The sequence below is a fragment of the Thermobia domestica genome, chromosome 6 (assembly GCF_964235325.1).
Source record: "Thermobia domestica chromosome 6, izTheDome1.hap1.1, whole genome shotgun sequence".
Taxonomy (NCBI): Eukaryota; Metazoa; Arthropoda; class Insecta; order Zygentoma; family Lepismatidae; genus Thermobia; species Thermobia domestica.
In genome coordinates this window covers 302,998,255-303,018,694 of record NC_137459.1, presented here as the reverse complement: position 1 = coordinate 303,018,694, position 20,440 = coordinate 302,998,255, and the positions used below count along the sequence as shown (strand labels likewise).

The window sequence follows — 20,440 nt, the reverse complement described above, 5'->3', positions numbered from 1 at the left end:
AACGACGTCCTTCTGTTTTCGAGGTTGAAGAAGGCTCAGCGAGATACATTGAAACAAATGACGGAGTGAAGAGAGCCATGATGGAGTATTTCCCGTATGCAGGGCACGCATTTTTTTCCAAAGGAGGTTTAAAAACTTTGTAAACCGATATGATAAATGAGTCAGCGTCCTTAGTTACTATATAGAAATGCAGTGTATTATTTGTCTTGCATAAACGCTTATATCAAAAATCATCAGTAGAAACTTATTTTACTTTAGTAATAATACTAAAAATATAAGTTTATTTCACTTGAATAGTAGAAAAATCCCAATTGTCATTCTACAAAATGTTTATACAGTTTGTCCACTGCATAAGACGTATACTAAGAATTTTGTAGTGATTTAGTTGCATATTTGGTGCTTTTTTATACAGGCATTATAAATATAATGTTCAAGTATACGTATTTGGTACTATATGATCGAAATTATAAATAGGAAAACTGAAAAATGGAAACCATACAAATTATCTATAGTGATTAATGCATGTAACAGAGGGAAAGTGCATATCTGTTTGACCTTGTTTGATTATATTACTTTCTAAACAATTAACACAATTTATAACTTTATAAAACATACAACTTTATTTACTTTTAGGAGCTAGTCATTATTTTTGGAGAGTAGCAGTTGATTACGACAAACAAATATAGAGCTTGTTCTTTATGCTTTTGATTGTTGCTCAGAAAGCCGTGTATTAAGAAGGCTTTCGAGCGACAATCATAACCAGAAAGGAACAAGGAAACATCGTGGATCTTGGGAGAAGAAAAAAGTGACCAACTGTAAGAGTACCAGCGAGTGACGAAGTACCCACGGGGAAAGATTTGCCATTCATGTCGACGCTGTACTGACAGGGAAAGCCAACAAGAATAACTACTATCTTAGTTCGTTATTTAAGCGAAATGTATTGAAGAGGAAAATATTGTGCGTTATGTTCTTCTAAAACATGTGATCACATATTAGAAGTATATTACGATTGTACGCATTGTATGCATTTATGTGTTTGTGACTGAGTAAATATTTTAATGTTGCTTGTGTAACTCTCTCTCTCTATCTATATCTATCTATCTATCTATCTATCTATCTATCTATCTATCTATCTATCTATCTATCTATCTATCTATCTATCTATCTATCTATCTATCTATCTATCTATCTCTATCTATCTATCTATTTATCTATCTATCTATCTATCTAACTATCTATCTATCAAGCTGTGTCATCAGACAGTGTGTTGAGACTGTTACGTTTTTAAGATTTTATAAATTGTTTTATCACATAAAAATGTTCAGTGTGTTGTTGTGTTTAGTTTGACAAAATGGAAGCGAGACCTGATGGATATATGTATATAAAATTTTTGGGGGTAATTCTAGTGGCATAAATGGACCATTGATTACAGAATCTCTAAATAATTTCGGAAAATCCTTATGATAAATGTAGAAACCTCATATCGTAGTTTAAAATGTTTTCATTATATATTTGTGTTACTTTTATGTACACATTAAGTATTTTGTTGAATTGTGTGTCGCTTTTCTTTGTTGCAAGAGATCACAATGGAATTATTGAAACATGGAAATATAACTAGAAATTTAAGAATTGTTTAAAATATGTAAGGAAAACATTTAGAAAACAATTTAATGAATTATACAGCGTATAGCTGAACATAACAATTATATTAATATTTCACAATTACATTTTGCGACGAAATAAAATGGATGCATGAGAGTATAAAAGTAATGGATGATGGAGTAGGTATAGCGAAAATAAAGTGTTGAACCAGGGAATCCCCACGGACTAGAGACCTGCACTGGCTGGGCTTGGACTCTGTTATTTCTTTGGGCCGGGCCGGGCTTGGGCCGGCCGGCACTGATTTGTCTTCAGATCTGGCCGGGCTGGGGCCGATTAGTTGCAATTCTTTAATAATTATTGACTTTCGTTAAACGATAATTGGAATAAAGCCAAACGTTGAAGAAGTGTGCCCGTGAAAAATGTTACAAAGAATGCAATAGCTATTTACAGTTTGTGTTCTCTAGCGGCTCCACTTTCACTATAGAGGATTGCAGGCATTGTGCAGTAAATTGAGCTCTGACCTTGATCTCCACTGAACCCAAAATGTGACAAGAAGGGGTGGGAAAGTTTTGCTTGTCGCTAAACAACATTGCCATCGTCACTTTATGCTAAAATCAATTAAGTTGGATTTTTGTTACAGGAAATGGAGTTTTTGATCTCTCGATGACAGGCAAAGTACTAGGAGGCAATGGTACCATTCGGGAGGCAAGCGTCAGGTTGTCAACCAGTTTAGAAAATGTTTCTGAGGGTTAGGTAAATTTAATACTAAATTTTGAGAAAGATTGGGACTGGAGCTAATTGTTTTAAAAATTTATCGGGCCGAGGTCGGGCCAAAAACTTGTAAAATTTATCGGGCCCGGGCCGGTCTTGGACCAAGAATTTAAAAAAAAAATAACTTATCGGGCCCGGCCGGGCCGGGCTCGGGCCGAAAATCTCCAAAACTTTTCGGGCCCGGGCTGGGCCGGGCCTAGGTACATTCGGGCTGGATTGGGCTCGGGCCGAAAAATTCGGCCCGTGCAGGTCTCTACCACGGACTCAAATTTATTTAACACAAGCTCACATTATTACACAAAATAATATATAAATTTAAGTGTTTATCCTAGTTATTTATTTTTTTTGTTTATTTATTTATTTGACAGTGATGTCCAGAATTACTATCCAATCACAAATAAATTGATTTGACTAGTATGAAACTATTTAATAATTAATTAAGATGTGTTACGGAAGGTTTAATTCATCAATCAATCTAGTTGTATACAATTTAGCCTATGGTGCACTCTGCAGTTGTATCGTCTACAAAACAGGACTTCAGACAGTCTTGCTTGGATATTGTATTTGTTTCTATTGGAGAAGCTATATCTCTTCTCGTATCTCATTGCCAAAAAAAAAAAAAAAAAAAAACTCCATCGTATCGTATTGTATGTAGTCATACTCTGAATGTACTTCGAAATCGTAAATAAATGAAAAGAAAGAAGGTAAAATTTATACATTATATGAACTTTTGTATGTTTTCTTTACGAGAAATGCTTTGCAATTCTGGAGAAAAGTGTGAATAATATTTTGTTAGAGGGAGAAAAAAATCCACGGTCACTTAGAATCGCTTACGATGTTGTACCAATGTATACTTAAGGCCGGAGTTACTATGCGACTTTCTTTAATCCTATTATTTCTTGTTAATATTATTTTATTATGCTCTCTTTCTTCTCCTCAAGTTATGAGGACGAATAAACTTCCATTAACTTACTGCTTTTATCTGACTCGTATCAATGCGTTCCGCGTATAAAGTATTGCCTTTCATTTTAATTTTCGTGAAACGAAACAAACAAAAATACTAAACTGAGCGAAAAAAAATAAAATTATACTATTTAAGTTCTGTAATGTGCTTAAAAAGAAAATTCCAAATGTATATTAAAATATTATATAATTAAAAGAAAAGAAGGAAAGAAATAAGTTGTACGGAATCACTCTTCATTACAAAGGCATAATTAGTTTCAGTGTGTTTTATTTCTTTCTCTTTCAGTGAAAGTATTATCTGTTTCGAAAAGAGAAACTCTCAAAAATATCGAAATTAGTTTCAAATCCAAAATATCATGAAACTGAACACATGACTTACGAAACTGTATAATGAATTTATCTCCTTAATGCATAGTTGTTAAATTTCTTCTTGAAGTAGTACGAAAATGCATTATTTTTAAACAATGTATGTGTATTGCCCTTATTTCGTATTTAATTAGTAAAAAGTATTTTGTAAAAATAAGTGTTTTTCTTTGGCGTTGTGAAATGACGCTTTTTTATTATTATTTTCAATTTTATCCAATTTCTGCTAATATTTTCATTCATATTTATATTTTTATCCTCGCAACTAATAAGAAATAATGAAAAGTAAAATTATATATATTAGGGGTGGCTAATTCCGGATTTTGGAAAAAAATCCAATATCGGAAAAATTCCAGAATTCGGAAAAATCTGGAATTTAGAAAATTCCAATTTCGAAAAAAAAATGTTTTCCTTTTTTGCAATCCCTTCTTTTTAGTAATCCTAAGAATGTTCTTCTAATGCAAAGGAACAAATTTTATTTTTGTAATTCTAAAAATGCATGATACAAGCAAGCTGAAACTTACATCCTAAAGTATACAGTACTCAATCTTTCTATGGTTAATGAGATGTAGCCCAAAAGTATGATGCACTCCTAATATTTAATTCTTGTTTTACTGGGATATTGTCCAGAAATTAGACATTAGTCCAGACGCATTTGTAAGTCCGTGGGATTTTGAATGAAGGGATGTTGCGGAAAGGTTGTATATCTTCATTAGGAGGTACCTAATCATTTGGCATCAGGTGGCAAGCCAAAAACCGAGGCAGGGGATCGGGAGGGGGGAACAAAATGGCCGCCAGTGACAGTTGTCTCTCTGGCTTTAAAGTGCTATAATTTCTACAACTTTTATATTAAAACCTTGAAAGTTGTGCAATAATGTAAATAACACATCAAACAATCCATTTTAGAACAATTTGGTGGAATAGCAACGCCATATTTTAAACATGGCGCCCTTAAATCTCAAAATTCGGTATTATTTATTTCTTTTCTTTATATTCGAACAAAAATAACTCGTAAACTACCACAGATAGGGAAAATCACCCTCAAACAAATGTTGTGGGTCTGTGTAAGGGCTTTCCAACGACGTATATGCCATTTCCGTATCTTTAAAACTAACGGAGCTAGACTAGTTTATGTTACAGTATGTGTATACCTTATAGCTTTTAATATAGGGCTAGTAAAATTAAGCGAAACCTGCATTTGTAAGTTCGAGAGTTTTGTGTGAAGGATCTTTACGGGTTGAGAGAATGCCTTCACTAGTAGGTATCTAATCATGTGGTACCAGGTGGCAAACCGAAAACCGTGGCAGGGAACCGGGAGGGTGGGAAATATGGCCGCCGCTGTCTCTCTCTCTCTGTGTATGTGAAGCTTTATAATAGTTTTTATTTTCATTATTACTTCTTTGGCGTTGAAAGTTTCTTTTTTCTTTGTTGCAGGCATAGTAGAATGAAATAGGAAAATGGAAGAGCATGAGAAAAATATCAAAAGTCATCTGCAAGTGCAGCTACCTCCTTCGGCGAAGAAAATAAAATTAAGTACAAACTATTCCATGTGTATTATTTGTCAAGAGGAAACAAAGAAACCACTTGTGAAACCCTCCAATTATGAAAAAGCACTACAATGTATAAAATTGAGAGCAGAATGGATGGACAAAGAATACATTGAACTGAATAGACGTTTGGGTGAAGTAACAAGTGAAGATCTAAGAAATGAAAATGCATCATGGCAAGCTGATTGCTATAAGAACTGCACACACAAGAAGATAATGGAAAGAACTAGAAGATCGTTTGAAAAAGAGCAACAGGAAATCCCCATTAAACATCATGAAGACTCGGAGGCTTCAAACTCATATATTACAAGATCACAAACACCAGCTTATGAGAAAACAAAATGCTTCTTCTGTGAGGAAGAAGTCAAACGAAGAAACACGCTGTATGTCATCGCCTACGATTGATCCGGTAGTCGTTTGAAAGAAGCAGTAAGTTTGTCAAAGAATGAAGTGTTCAAAATACGATTAAGTAACTGCATTGATCCTGGAGATGCTCATACACAGGATATATCCTATCACAAGTCTTGCTGGAATAATCATGTTGTTAACGTGTTGCGGAAAAGCAAAGGCAAGAGGGATTCTGGTCTTAGCTCTGTGAGTGAAGAGGCTACCAAAACAGAATGTATTTATTCACTAAGCAAATTCCTTCATGAAGGTCGTGTTACGTCAATGGGTGAGGTAGAGAAACTTTATAATCCCATTGCTAAAAGCAATAATTTGAGTGACAATAAACTTCTGACTAGAAAACAGTTGAAAGCCTTGATAGAGGAAGAACTGGAAAATGTTGGTGTTGTTTTTTCCCATCCGAAGAGGAAGAACGAGCCTCAAACAATTTCTTTACATATTACAAACGATATTGCTCTAGCCAACGCTAAGCAGGATTCTGATGATGTTGGAAGAAATATGAAGGTTCATTTTAAAGCAGCAGACGTTTTGAGAAAATATGCTTTCCAAAGTGAAAAGTGGTCGTTTACTGGGACTGTGGGTGAAAGTGATGTAAAGAAGTATATTCCAGAGGAGATCTTTCATTTTTTCAAATGGTGTTGCAAAGGAGAGAATAAAATCGGATGTGAAAACGCAGATTTTGCAATCAATGAAAGATGTCAGACTATCACAGACGTTCATGTATGAAATATTGTCTCCTCGTCAAGCAGCATATACAAAAGAAAGCTCTAAAGGCACTGTGCGCCACACTCATAATCTACCATTACAAGTGCAGTTGGGCTCACTATGCACTCAGCAACACGAAGTAAATTTATTGTACAGTTTTTACATCAGGCAGGTGTGTCTATCGAATATAACAAAATTCTTCGTATCGAGACTCAAATAGCAAATTAAATTATCAAGAGTATGGATTCCTCAGGTGGACATTATATACCATCAGAACTTGATCCAGGAAGGTTTGTGTATTGCGCGGCAGATAATATTGACTTCTAATAATACTTGCCATATGGTAAAGGAACTCTACATGGTACTGTTATGGTTATTTATCAAGAGAAAGAGGAGGAAGATGTATCTTCTCAAATCAGTTTGTCAGGAAAACCTACGACTAGATCACTCGAGAAGATACCCGAATCAATGTCTAAAATGCTACCTTGCGTCATCTCATGATCATTAAGACCGTCAAATCCCTCTCTGGTAAGTTTAGCAAAATCCCCAGAAGAAAGTTCTTAGCTATTTCAAAGATACGATCGAAATGACATAGTCTGGATGATGGCAAGTTTGCAATTTCTCCGATCGCACGCTGATGATGATTTTGAAGATTCAGAAGAACAGTACAAGAAATCTTCTGGAAGAACTACAACAAACTCTGAATCTCCTGTGGTGTCGATATGGTCGGCTTACAATTCTATTCTTAACAAGACCATGCCCTAAAAAAGATTTTGTCGACTACCTTTGATTGATAGCAGTCCTACTAATGCTTGAACTCAGCTTACGTTTATGAAAAGACTTGAAGATGTTTCAACGTCAGTTATGGGTCCAAATTCAAAGACAAGTGTTACACTTGATGTTGGTTTGTACAGACATACTTTGGAACTATCAATGGCGAAGAAAGAAGAATCGAAGAAATGGATCTTACGACCCGGCGAGCTTCATATACTAATGGCTATGCTACGAAGTATCGGTTCTTTTGTGAATGGAATTGGACTTGAGACATTTTTGAATGAACTTTACGATGAGAACGTACTTTCTAAAATTATTGCTGGCAAATATGTGAGGAGGGCTGTGGATGCTCACATAACATTGAGGACGGTTCTTTTCAAATTTTTCTCTGATATGTTTTTCGAAATGCATGTGGAAAGTAAAGCAGAGATTGAACAGGAGATTAATAACATCATATTAGGTTTGCGGCTTTCGAATAACGAATAGTGAAGAAAAGTCACGAAAATGCGGCACAAGCATTGGCTCGTCTTCATATTCTTTCCATGATGAGAGAGTTTGCAGCTGCTAAGTCGCATGAAAGTCCGACATGCAAGGTTATGTGGCAGTACATAGAAATGGTGAATCTTATGATTCTCTTCATACGATCTGTAAGAACTGGTCATTGGCTGCTTCATCTTAAGGCAATAGAAAAATTTGTGAAGTATTTCTTCGCTCTTGACCTGACCAACTATTCAAGCATGATATCTTGGTACTTGGCTGAAATGAACCAGGTAAAACTGATGCATCCAGATGTATGGGCTGAGTTCCTAAAAGGAAATCGGGTAGTTAATAAATCAGCCATACCATTTTTGTGCTTTGGGATCCGACGAAGCATTTGAACACGAAAACAAGAGTATGAAAGTTTTGGGAGGCATCAAAAATAGAACTCAGAAGAAAAACGCACTAACAAGATTTTTCTTGATTGCTCCTGAACTTGCTAGAGTATCTGATGAAGCTAAAACTATCTTGGGGATGAAAAGTTACCATAAAAAAGACCATCATCAGCTTTCAGTTTCCAGATCGAAAAGACAACAGAATGATCTGGGACAAGACTATACAGCAGTGTCTAATTCCACTAATCCAGTGACGTACGATGGCAATGAACTCATAAATATTCATACGAAGGCAGTTTTCAATAAAACTATTGAGAATGATTGTTGTGCAATGACTGAAAAAGGACTTGAATTATTCAATAATTTCAAAGAGGATCGCATCCAGCATCAACGAACAAATCTTTGGGAAAGCGTAAGAAAAGCGAATTTAAAGCTTTGTAAGTCTGCACGGAAAACAGTGAAGACAAGGTTGCGTTCAAGCTGATCGTTCCTTGTTGACAAGAATGGTTATTGCTTCAAGATCCCGAACAGACATTGATCTAGAGGCTGCTCTTAGTACGTACGAATTTTCACCAGTTCCATTTTAATTATTTCACTGGATGGATCCATGATTCTGCCCCAAAATAAAAATGTTCCTATGAAAATTCTAGAGAATGTAGGCAAAGCTACAGAAGGGAATGGGGAACCTGTAGAAGATTTGCTGCTTCAGGACGATGGGAATATCAGTTCAGAAAGTTGGAGAGAGAAAAAGTCAGCAGTGGAAGATGACGAAAGAGTAGAACTGCAAGAATACAATAAAGAGAAGAACTCTGTTGCTGTTCTTGATGGCATGGCGGAACTCCAAGCGTTGAAAAAGCCAGCGCATGTTAACACATGTCTCGATTTGTCTACAGAATTCTGCAAAAGAATAGAGTCAACAATGTTGAAATACGACGAAACTCACCTTGTTTTTGATACGTATGGAAAAAAAGTCATTAAAGATGTCAATGTGGAAGAAAAGAGCAAGAGACAGCCCAACAATCGAATACAAGATATCTGACTCTGCCAATATATAAAAAAAAAATATGAAAACTCTTTTATCTCATCCAAAAACCAAAGATGCATTTACTGTTTATCTTTAAGGTTATTCAGAACGTCCAAACAGTTTGTGTCTAAAACGATAGATGGCGCCACCGTCACCAATGTTAACATATACAACTAATAAAATTAAAACAATCAAATATAAAATAAACAGTTCAAAAATTAAGCAAAAACGGATATAATCTGGTTAATGGACGTTACAAAATCTAGGGAATGGTACGTGTCGATTTCAGATATTGTTATTAGTTTCATTGTTAGAGGCCACCATTGTTAAGTAAACAATCAACTTTATCTGCCGTACTTTCTACCAGAAACTGACCAAACTTTGCACACCCATTTAAGATTGAAATATCTAGGGAATGGTACGTGTGGATTCCACATATTGTTGTTAGTTTCATTGTTAGAGGCCACCATTGTTAAATAAACAATCAACTTTATCTGCCACACTTTCTACCACAAACTGACCAAACTTGGCATACCCATCGGATTACAACTGAGATATCTACTGAATGGTACCAGTCGATTTCACATATTGTTGTTAGTTTCATTGTTCGAGGCCGCCATTGTTAAATAAACAATCGTTGGATTTCTCCATTGTTAGATAAACAATCAACTTTATCTGCCATACTTTCTATCACAAACTAACCAAGCTTGGCACACTCATTTACGATTGAGATATCAATGGAATGATACGTGTCGATTTCACCTATTGTTGTTACTTTCATTGTTAGAGGCCGCCATTGTTAAATGAACAATCAACTTTATCTGCCATCCTTCCTACCAGAAACTGGCCAAACCTTGCACATACATTTAAGATAAAAAAAATATCTAGCGAAAGATATGTGTCGTTTTCTCATATTGTTGTTAGTTTCATTGTTGAAGATCACCATTGTTAAATAAACATTCGTTGGATTTCTCTATTGTTAAATAAACGATTAACTTTATCTGTCATAATTTCTACCACAAACTAAGCAAACTTTTCACACTTATGAACGATTGAGATATCTATGGAATGGTATGTGTCGATTTCACATATTGTTGTTTTTTCATTGTTGAAGGCCACCATTGTTAAATAAACAATCTTTGGATTTCTAAATTGTTACATAAACAATCAACTTTATCTTACACTCTTTCTACCAAAAACTAATCAAATTTGGCGCACTCATTACCATTGAGATATCTATGAAACGGTACGTGTCGATTTTACTTATTTTTGTTAGTTTCATTGTTAGAGGCCACCATTGTTAAATAAAAAATCAACTTTATGTGCCACACTTTTTAACAGAAACTGACCAAACTTTGCACACCCATTTAAGATTGAAATATCTAGGGAATGGTATGTGTCGATTTCACATATTGTTGTTAGTTTCATTGTTGAAGGCCACCATTGTTAAAGAAACAATTAAGTTTTTCTGCCACACTTTCTACAACAACCTAAATAAAATTTGCAGACTCATTTAAGATTAAGATATCTATGGAACGATATAGGTCGATTTCACATATTGCTGATAGTTTCATTGTTAGAGGCCACCATTCTTAAATAAACAATCAACTTTAACGGTCATACGTTCTACCACAAACTGACCAAACTTTGCACACCCATTTAAAGTTGAAATATCTAGGGAATGCTATGTGTCGATTTCACATATTGTTGTTAGTTTCATTATTGAAGGCCACCATTGTTATATAAACAATGGTTGGATTTCTCCATTATTAAATATACAGTAACTTTATCTGTAATATTTTCTACCACAAACTAACCAAACTTGGCACACTCATTTACGATTGAGATATCTATGGAATGGTGCGTGTTGATTTCACTTATTGTTGTTACTTTCATTGTTAGAGGCCACCATTGTTAAATGAACAATCAACTTTATCAGCCATACTTTCTACCACAAACTGGCCAAACTTGGCACACCCATTTAAGATTGAAATATCTAGGCAATGGTACGTGTTGATTCCACATATTGTTGTTAGTTTCATTGTTGAAGACCACCATTGTTAAATACACAATCGTTGGATTTCTCCATTATTAAATATACAGTCAACTTTATCTGTCATATTTTCTGCCACAAACTAACCAAACTTGGCACACTCATTTACGATTGAAATATCTAGGAAATAGTACGTGTTGACTCCACATATTGTTGTTAGTTTCATTGTTGAAGGCCACCATCGTTAAACAAAGAATCAACTTTATCTGCCGTACTTTCTACCAAAAGTGAAGAAACTTTGCACACCCATTTAAGATTGAGATATCTAGAGAATGGTACGTGTGGATTCCACATAGTGTTGTTAGTTTCATTGTTGAAGGCCACCATTGTTAAATATACAATCAACTTTATCTTCACAGTTTCTACCACAAACTGACCAAACTTGGCATACCCATCGGATTACAACTGAGATATCTAGGGAATGGTACCTGCCGTTTTCACATATTGTTGTTAGTTTCATTGTTCGAGGCCGCCATTGTTAAATAAACAATCGTTGGATTTCTCCATTGTTAGATAAACAATCAACTTTATCTGCCATACTTTCTATCACAAACTAACCAAGCTTGGCACACTCATTTACGATTGAGATATCAATGGAATGGTACGTGTCGATTTCACCTATTGTTGTTACTTTCATTGTTAGAGGCCGCCACTGTTAAATGAACAATCAACTTTATCTGCCATCCTTCCTACCAGAAACTGGCCAAACCTTGCACACACATTTAAGATAAAAAAAAATATCTAGCGAAAGATATGTGTCGTTTTCTCATATTGTTGATAGTTTCATTGTTGAAGATCACCATTGTTAAATAAACATTCGTTGGATTTCTCTATTGTTAAATAAACGATTAACTTTATCTGTCATAATTTCTACCACAAACTAAGCAAACTTTTCACACTTATGAACGATTGAGATATCTATGGAATGGTATGTGTCGATTTCACATATTGTTGTTCTTTCATTGTTGAAGGCCACCATTGTTAAATAAACAATCTTTGGATTTCTAAATTGTTACATAAACAATCAACTTTATCTTACACTCTTTCTACCAAAAACTAATCAAATTTGGCGCACTCATTTACCATTGAGATATCTATGAAACGGTACGTGTCGATTTTACTTATTTTTGTTAGTTTCATTGTTAGAGGCCACCATTGTTAAATAAAAAATCAACTTTATGTGCCACACTTTTTAACAGAAACTGACCAAACTTTGCACACCCATTTAAGATTGAAATATCTAGGGATTGGTATGTGTCGATTTCACATATTGTTGTTAGTTTCATTGTCGAAGGCCACCATTGTTAAAGAAACAATCAAGTTTTTCTGCCACACTTTCTACAACAACCTAAACAAAATTTGCAGACTCATTTAAGATTAAGATATCTATGGAACGATATGGGTCGATTTCACATATTGCTGATAGTTTCATTGTTAGAGGCCGCCATTGTTAAATAAACAATCAACTTTAACGGCCATACGTTCTACCACAAACTGACCAAACTTTGCACACACATTTAAAGTTGAAATATCTAGGGAATGCTATGTGTCGATTTCACATATTGTTGTTAGTTTCATTATTGAAGGCCACCATTGTTATATAAACAATGGTTGGTTTTCTCCATTATTAAATATACAGTAACTTTATCTGTAATATTTTCTACCACAAACTAACCAAACTTGGCACACTCATTTACGATTGAGATATCTATGGAATGGTGCGTGTTGATTTCACTTATTGTTGTTACTTTCATTGTTAGAGGCCACCATTGTTAAATGAACAATCAACTTTATCTGCCATACTTTCTACCACAAACTGGCCAAACTTGGCACACCCATTTAAGATTGAAATATCTAGGCAATGGTACGTGTTGATTCCACATATTGTTGTTAGTTTCATTGTTGAAGACCACCATTGTTAAATACACAATCGTTGGATTTCTCCATTATTAAATATACAGTCAACTTTATCTGTCATATTTTCTGCCACAAACTAACCAAACTTGGCACACTCATTTACGATTGAAATATCTAGAGAATGGTACGTGTGGATTCCACATAGTGTTGTTAGTTTCATTGTTGAAGGCCACCATTGTTAAATATACAATCAACTTTATCTTCACAGTTTCTACCACAAACTGACCAAACTTGGCATACCCATCGGATTACAACTGAGATATCTAGGGAATGGTACCTGCCGTTTTCACATATTGTTGTTAGTTTCATTGTTCGAGGCCGCCATTGTTAAATAAACAATCGTTGGATTTCTCCATTGTTAGATAAACAATCAACTTTATCTGCCATACTTTCTATCACAAACTAACCAAGCTTGGCACACTCATTTACGATTGAGATATCAATGGAATGGTACGTGTCGATTTCACCTATTGTTGTTACTTTCATTGTTAGAGGCCGCCACTGTTAATTGAACAATCAACTTTATCTGCCATCCTTCCTACCAGAAACTGGCCAAACCTTGCACACACATTTAAGATAAAAAAAAATATCTAGCGAAAGATATGTGTCGTTTTCTCATATTGTTGTTAGTTTCATTGTTGAAGATCACCATTGTTAAATAAACATTCGTTGGATTTCTCTATTGTTAAATAAACGATTAACTTTATCTGTCATAATTTCTACCACAAACTAAGCAAACTTTTCACACTTATGAACGATTGAGATATCTATGGAATGGTATGTGTCGATTTCACATATTGTTGTTCTTTCATTGTTGAAGGCCACCATTGTTAAATAAACAATCTTTGGATTTCTAAATTGTTACATAAACAATCAACTTTATCTTACACTCTTTCTACCAAAAACTAATCAAATTTGGCGCACTCATTTACCATTGAGATATCTATGAAACGGTACGTGTCGATTTTACTTATTTTTGTTAGTTTCATTGTTAGAGGCCACCATTGTTAAATAAAAAATCAACTTTATGTGCCACACTTTTTAACAGAAACTGACCAAACTTTGCACACCCATTTAAGATTGAAATATCTAGGGATTGGTATGTGTCGATTTCACATATTGTTGTTAGTTTCATTGTTGAAGGCCACCATTGTTAAAGAAACAATCAAGTTTTTCTGCCACACTTTCTACAACAACCTAAACAAAATTTGAGACTCATTTAAGATTAAGATATCTATGGAACGATATGGGTCGATTTCACATATTGCTGATAGTTTCATTGTTAGAGGCCGCCATTGTTAAATAAACAATCAACTTTAACGGCCATACGTTCTACCACAAACTGACCAAACTTTGCACACACATTTAAAGTTGAAATATCTAGGGAATGCTATGTGTCGATTTCACATATTGTTGTTAGTTTCATTATTGAAGGCCACCATTGTTATATAAACAATGGTTGGTTTTCTCCATTATTAAATATACAGTAACTTTATCTGTAATATTTTCTACCACAAACTAACCAAACTTGGCACACTCATTTACGATTGAGATATCTATGGAATGGTGCGTGTTGATTTCACTTATTGTTGTTACTTTCATTGTTAGAGGCCACCATTGTTAAATGAACAATCAACTTTATCTGCCATACTTTCTACCACAAACTGGCCAAACTTGGCACACCCATTTAAGATTGAAATATCTAGGCAATGGTACGTGTTGATTCCACATATTGTTGTTAGTTTCATTGTTGAAGACCACCATTGTTAAATACACAATCGTTGGATTTCTCCATTATTAAATATACAGTCAACTTTATCTGTCATATTTTCTGCCACAAACTAACCAAACTTGGCACACTCATTTACGATTGAGATATCTAGGAAATAGTACGTGTTGACTCCACATATTGTTGTTAGTTTCATTGTTGAAGGCCACCATCGTTAAACAAAGAATCAACTTCAGATTCTTTAAACGATCTTTCACTTTTTAACATTTCTATACATGAATTCAAACAATTTTATGATTGCTGAGGAATTGTTACTTCATTACTGATATTTTATTAGAACGGAAAATTTTCCGGAAAAAGATAGCGGAAAATTTTCCGGGAAATTTTCCGAAATGGAAAATTTTCCGCGGAAAATTTTCCACCTCACATCACTATTACCGGGGAACTAAAATAATTCTGGGAACTGATCATACAGTATTGATATAAATAAACATGGAAACAAGTAAATACAAAGAACTGAAATCGTGAATTGTTTTCAAAATACAGAAATCTCGAAGGAATATCTGTTTAGGCGGCTTTAATTGTAAAGGAATTTTGAATAAATTTGCATCCCCTGAATTCTTATACATAAAAAATAGAAATCTTTCTTTTAGCGTACGAATGAGATGCTTTAGGAAATTAGGTTAAGATAATTAAAATGGTACTGTCCTTTGCAAAATTTAAGAGGAATACCATGATCGAAAAAGCATGAGTCAAACTATAAAGGTCAGTGGTAGCTTTTGCCATTTCTTACGACCACTATACGCACCTTATTGCGAAAAATTTATTCGTATTATAAAACCGATATCATTCAATAAATGTCAAATTTAACAGATCTTGAGAGATGAAATGACAAAAATTGTCATTACCTCTGTCGCATAAGATATTCTAACTTTGTGACCCATGTTATTATATGACTTTCACGATAAGTGACAAGGAGAATATAAATCCCAAGTTCAAAACGTAAGGAAAGAAACCGGCTGTTCGCGCTTCAAATTATGAAAAATGTACCAAAATGTTTGAAATTATGATTTTGTATTTCTTTACGAGAAAGAAGAATAAAAATAAAAATTGGAACAATTCTAATCATGTATGTATAAGTCCACTATCTTCTTCAAGTTACTAAACTAACTTCAAGTGTTTCAACCATTTTTGACACATAACTCGAAAACTTTTAGAGATATTAGAGGCAAGAATACGTGGTTGATAATGAGCTTTTTAATTATGTCACATTATTTTTGAACTTTGCCTTATGAGAAATGGCATATTCCAAAATTAATTTAGTACCACCCTAACCTGAATTTTACCAAATGATTAGCGAAAGTGATACGGTGTGCATCGTCCAGGGATTAATTCCCGGTGTGGCACTCAAACATTTCTGTGTTGACCAAATATCGAGAGAAAAGTTGGGAAACTAAAAGATAGCGGACTTCAATCTAGACAGCCGGCGACGTTGGGTGTGGTTGTGCTTACTACTAACATAAGCCCGCTGCAGGCTCAGATCACAAGGGACTGTTGCGCCAGGATTATCCATCTATCTATCTATCTATCTATGTATATATATATATATATATATATATATATATATATATATATATATATATATATTGGTGTTATTATTTTACCTTACATTCTCTCAGTAGCGTAAGTAAGGACGAATGGGCCTCCCCTCAAAAATGTTAAACGGACCCCCTCTTTCCACATTCATGAGTCACGTAAAATTTACAGAGAACAGTTTTGACTTTCTATGTTCTATCTAGTGAGTCACAACTTGCTCATATGCAAAAAATGCACATTATTATTATTATTATTATTATTATTATTATTATTATTATTATTATTATTATTATTATTATTATTATTATTATTATATTGTGCTATAGTTTTCGTCTATTCTGCTATACCAAATTCGAGAGTCTACGACATCCGACATTTTTAATGAGGTGTGGTCGTCCCACTTTTTGTTGTTTGGTTCGATGCTGGTTTCACTGTTCTTTTCCCATCTTTGAAATACAAAAGCACGGCAGATCGCGAAAACTCGACAAGTCGCGTTGTTTCCGAAATGAAGCTCCCAGCCACTTAGTCACCCTGATATATCGTCGTCCTTCCCCATTCAAGCCACAAGCATCACACTGACTAATCGAGTGAGATTCTTGTCGTGTTTGGCGCGCGGTTGTGTTATGCCTTGTAGCTCTTATCTCAGCCCGATGATTTCGTTCAAAAAGTAGCGAGTGGTCATAATGTTTTCGCTGGTCAGTAAAAGTTTTGTTGGCATTTAATTTACTAAATAATCGCTCAGGTGTTACCGTCTTCATAGGTAAAAATGAGATATAGTTGGAACATCACATAATTTTTAACATCTTAACATTATAAAGTTTAACTTCGAAACTGAAATGGACCTCTTTCTGTTCTGGGCCTCTCAATGTTGCGGGCCCTGCAGGCCCTTTAGTTGCGCCACATCATTCTCTCTACTCAGAAGGATAGGGACAAATAGAAAAGTCAAAATTCATTTTGTCCATTTTTCATGCATCATACACTTCAGAAAAAAAATCATATAATACTGATATGTAAGAAAATATTAGTATTGTTTGTCTGTTTTCTGTATACAAAGAACCATTTAGGTTCTTTTTATCTCATATTCTGGTAATAATCAAAAAAAGAAAAGAGTTTCATGTGATAAACGTACGAAAGATAATTTGTCAACGCGATGTGAATGACGTACTCTGCAACCTAATTCCCGTTTTTCGTACAAAACTCAATTCCTACCTGCAAAAAGAAAAGATTTATGTTACTCATCAATGGTTGAGGTTTTGCCCTGCGGCTGAACAACACGGCTTGTATAAATAGACTCTGACTGACTGCAGGTGCACGAAAAAAAAAAGACTGTTGGATTCCTCTCCCCGCCCACTTCAAGTGTGGATATCCTGGACACATTCAAACTGAGCGGTACGATCTTTCAGTTCTTCCCAGTAGAGGTACCAGCAGTGATTGCTAAATGAAAAAGTGAGCATCTGGTGGCGAAAAGGCGAAGTGCTCGGACAAGGGGGAGTTCACAGGAACCTTAAGAAAAAAAAATCTCTTTCATGCGAGTAAGTTGGGAAAACGCTTAGTTGCCAGCTGGAGGACAGAAGCAAAACCTTCAGAATTGAAGGACATTAATGAGTTAAAAATATTCATGAAGAAGCAGATACAAAAATAATACTTCATAGTCTTTATGCTGCTTCTCAAAGGGCACAGACCATCCACATAATGTCCTAAGATACTGACATACTTGTTCTTTGTGTGTGGTGGTCTAGACAGTTACCTGCCAATTGGAAGTTTGTCACTGGAGTTGGAGTTAATAAGAGAATGATAGATATTTATACTATTCGTACCTCTCTTGGATCTTCTAGAGTAGAAGCCTTACTTGGATTCCATGCTATTTCAGGGTATAATATTACTGGTGCATTTTCAAGGATGTCAAAGAAGATGTTTTGGAAAGCATTTTACAACGCTGGAGTTGACATGCTTGCATCTCTTGGAAACCTCGGTTCTAGTGAGTTCAATGACGATGATGAAATACTAATTAAGAAGTTCATTTGCAATGTTTATGTGCCGAACACTAAAATTCAAGATATTCGGAAACTACGATGGTGGCTATTCACGAAAAGGGACATTCAAGGCTCAGGTATTCCTCCAACCAGAGCGGCTCTTACACCTTTCATTAAACGGGTGAACTTCCAAGTACTATTGTGGAAAAGTGCAGGAAAATCACATCCAAATCTGCCAAGCCCACTAGATTGTGGATGGGAAGAAGAAACCAGTGACGCAAATAATATTGTTCCTGTGATGTGCAGACTAGCTTGCAGTTGATTCGCTGCGGTTGCACAGTAAGTAAATGTTCTTTGGCATGCAAATGTCTATCTCGGACCATGCGATGTACGGAACTGTGTATTTGTGGATAAGATGAAGATCAGTGTGTAAACCATGACTTACGATGGGAAGATTCAGAAGATGATAGTGATGAGACTCTCGATGACTAGTGAGAAACCATACGAGTTACATCGTAAGGGAGAAACCTTAGAAATAGTATATAAGGAATGCCCAGGTGAAAAACTATCGGTGGGACATCATAAGAGAGAAACCTTAAAAGTGTAGTGTAAGGAATGCTTAGGTGAGAAACGATAAGTGTGACATCATAGGGGTGAAACCTTAAAAATATGATGTAAGGAATGCTCAGGTGTAAAAACATCAGTGTTACATCATAGGGTAGAAATCTTTAAAATATTGTGTAAGGAATGCTCAAGTGAGAAATCATAGGTGTGACATCTTAGGGGAGAAACCTTAGAAATACAGTGTAAGGAATGCTAAGGTGAGAAACCAAGTAGTGAAAACCCACTAACGAACTGAGTGTTTTTTTAAAGTACCGATTGGGTCAGATAGAAAAAGGATTCTCTAAATAATAGATAAATGAAGCAAATCAAACCCCAAGGTTAATTTAAATGAAGTAAATCAATCTATATTATAAACAATAGTATATACTTATTAGTTACAAAAAAATCTCACAAGAATATATATTTTATGTAGGTGTAACTCTTTTACATCCAAAACTGTGTAATTCAAGCATATATGTCTAAACTAATTGTATCACAGAGCATCATATTAAAAATATAAGTACGTAAAGCCAAGGTTAATTATGTTGCATTTCTTTACAGTTTATGTTTGTGTTGTGCTTTCGCTATTAAAACCCACAAATTCTGACGCCTGCCATTACATTAACTAGTTATTTTGTGTTATTTTTAAAGATACGACATCCATCTCTCATTTTAAAGCCACTGATTTGGCCTACAAGTTTATTTCATGTCGATTCCGGCTACCTGTGACGGTTTACAAGTTGTTTACCTTTAAATACAAAGAAATGGATAAATAATAATAATCTAATTTTGATACTGAAGCACGCCATATTTAAAATATGGAGTCGCTATGGCACCAAATTGTTCTAAAATAAAATTTATAATGTATTGTTTACATTTTTGCACAATCACGAAAAATGTAATGTATAATTTGTAGAAGACTCTAAAACACTCTAAAACCAGAGAGACGAATTTCACCGGCGGCCATATTGTTTCCCCCTCCCGGTCCCCTGCCTCAGTTTTCGGCTTACCACCTGGTACCACATGATTAGATACCTTCTAGTGAAGGCATTCCCTCAACCCGTAAAGATCCTTCACACAAAACTCACGAACTTACAAATGCAGGTTTCGCTTAATTTTACTAGCCCTATATTAAAAGCTATAAGATATACACATACTGTAACATAAACTAGTCTAGCTCCGTTAGTTTTAAAGATACGGAGATGGCATATACCTCGTTGGAAAGCCCTTACACGGTCCCACAACATTTGTTTCAAGGTGATTTCGCCTATCTGTGGCAGTTTACGAGTTATTTGTGTTTGAATATAAAGAAAAGAAATAAATAATACCGAATTTTGGGATTTAAGGGCTCCATATTTAAAATATGGCGTTGCTCTTGCACCAAATCGTTCTAAAATGGAATGTTTGATGTGCTATTTACATATTTGCACAACAGTCAAGGTTTTAGTATAAAAGTTGTAGAAGTTATAGCACTTTAAAGTCAGAGAGACAACTGTCACTGGCGGCCATTTTGTTCCCCCCTCCCGATCCCCTGCCACGGTTT

General features: G+C 35.0%; 2 protein-coding genes across 5 annotated transcripts in view; both read left to right on the top strand.

Annotated features, from left to right (window-relative positions):
- LOC145688540 (uncharacterized) overlaps nucleotides 1-9,093 on the top strand; it is a 573,543-nt gene extending 564,450 nt beyond the window's left edge. For 3 of the 4 annotated variants that reach the window (XM_081762921.1, XM_081762925.1, XM_081762924.1), the window contains exon 7: nucleotides 634-9,093. In XM_081762921.1, coding sequence (XP_081619047.1) covers nucleotides 5,157-5,651 — 495 coding nt within the window. In that variant the 5' untranslated portion in view covers nucleotides 634-5,156 and the 3' untranslated portion in view covers nucleotides 5,652-9,093. The remainder of the gene's footprint in view (nucleotides 1-633) is intronic. The other variant, XM_081762923.1, reaches the window with a different exon arrangement.
- On the top strand, nucleotides 9,088-19,988 carry LOC145688539 (uncharacterized). The gene is made up of 2 exons (XM_081762920.1): nucleotides 9,088-9,124; nucleotides 17,831-19,988. Exon 2 carries the CDS (start codon nucleotides 18,113-18,115, stop codon nucleotides 18,614-18,616), a length of 504 nt encoding a protein of 167 aa, XP_081619046.1. The 5' UTR covers nucleotides 9,088-9,124; nucleotides 17,831-18,112; the 3' UTR covers nucleotides 18,617-19,988.
- The last annotated feature ends 452 nt before the right edge of the window (nucleotides 19,989-20,440 follow it).

Excerpts from the sequence above, each read along its gene's own strand:
- LOC145688539 (XM_081762920.1), top strand. The coding sequence starts at position 18,113 with ATGATAGATATTTATACTATTCGTACCTCTCTTGGATCTTCTAGAGTA.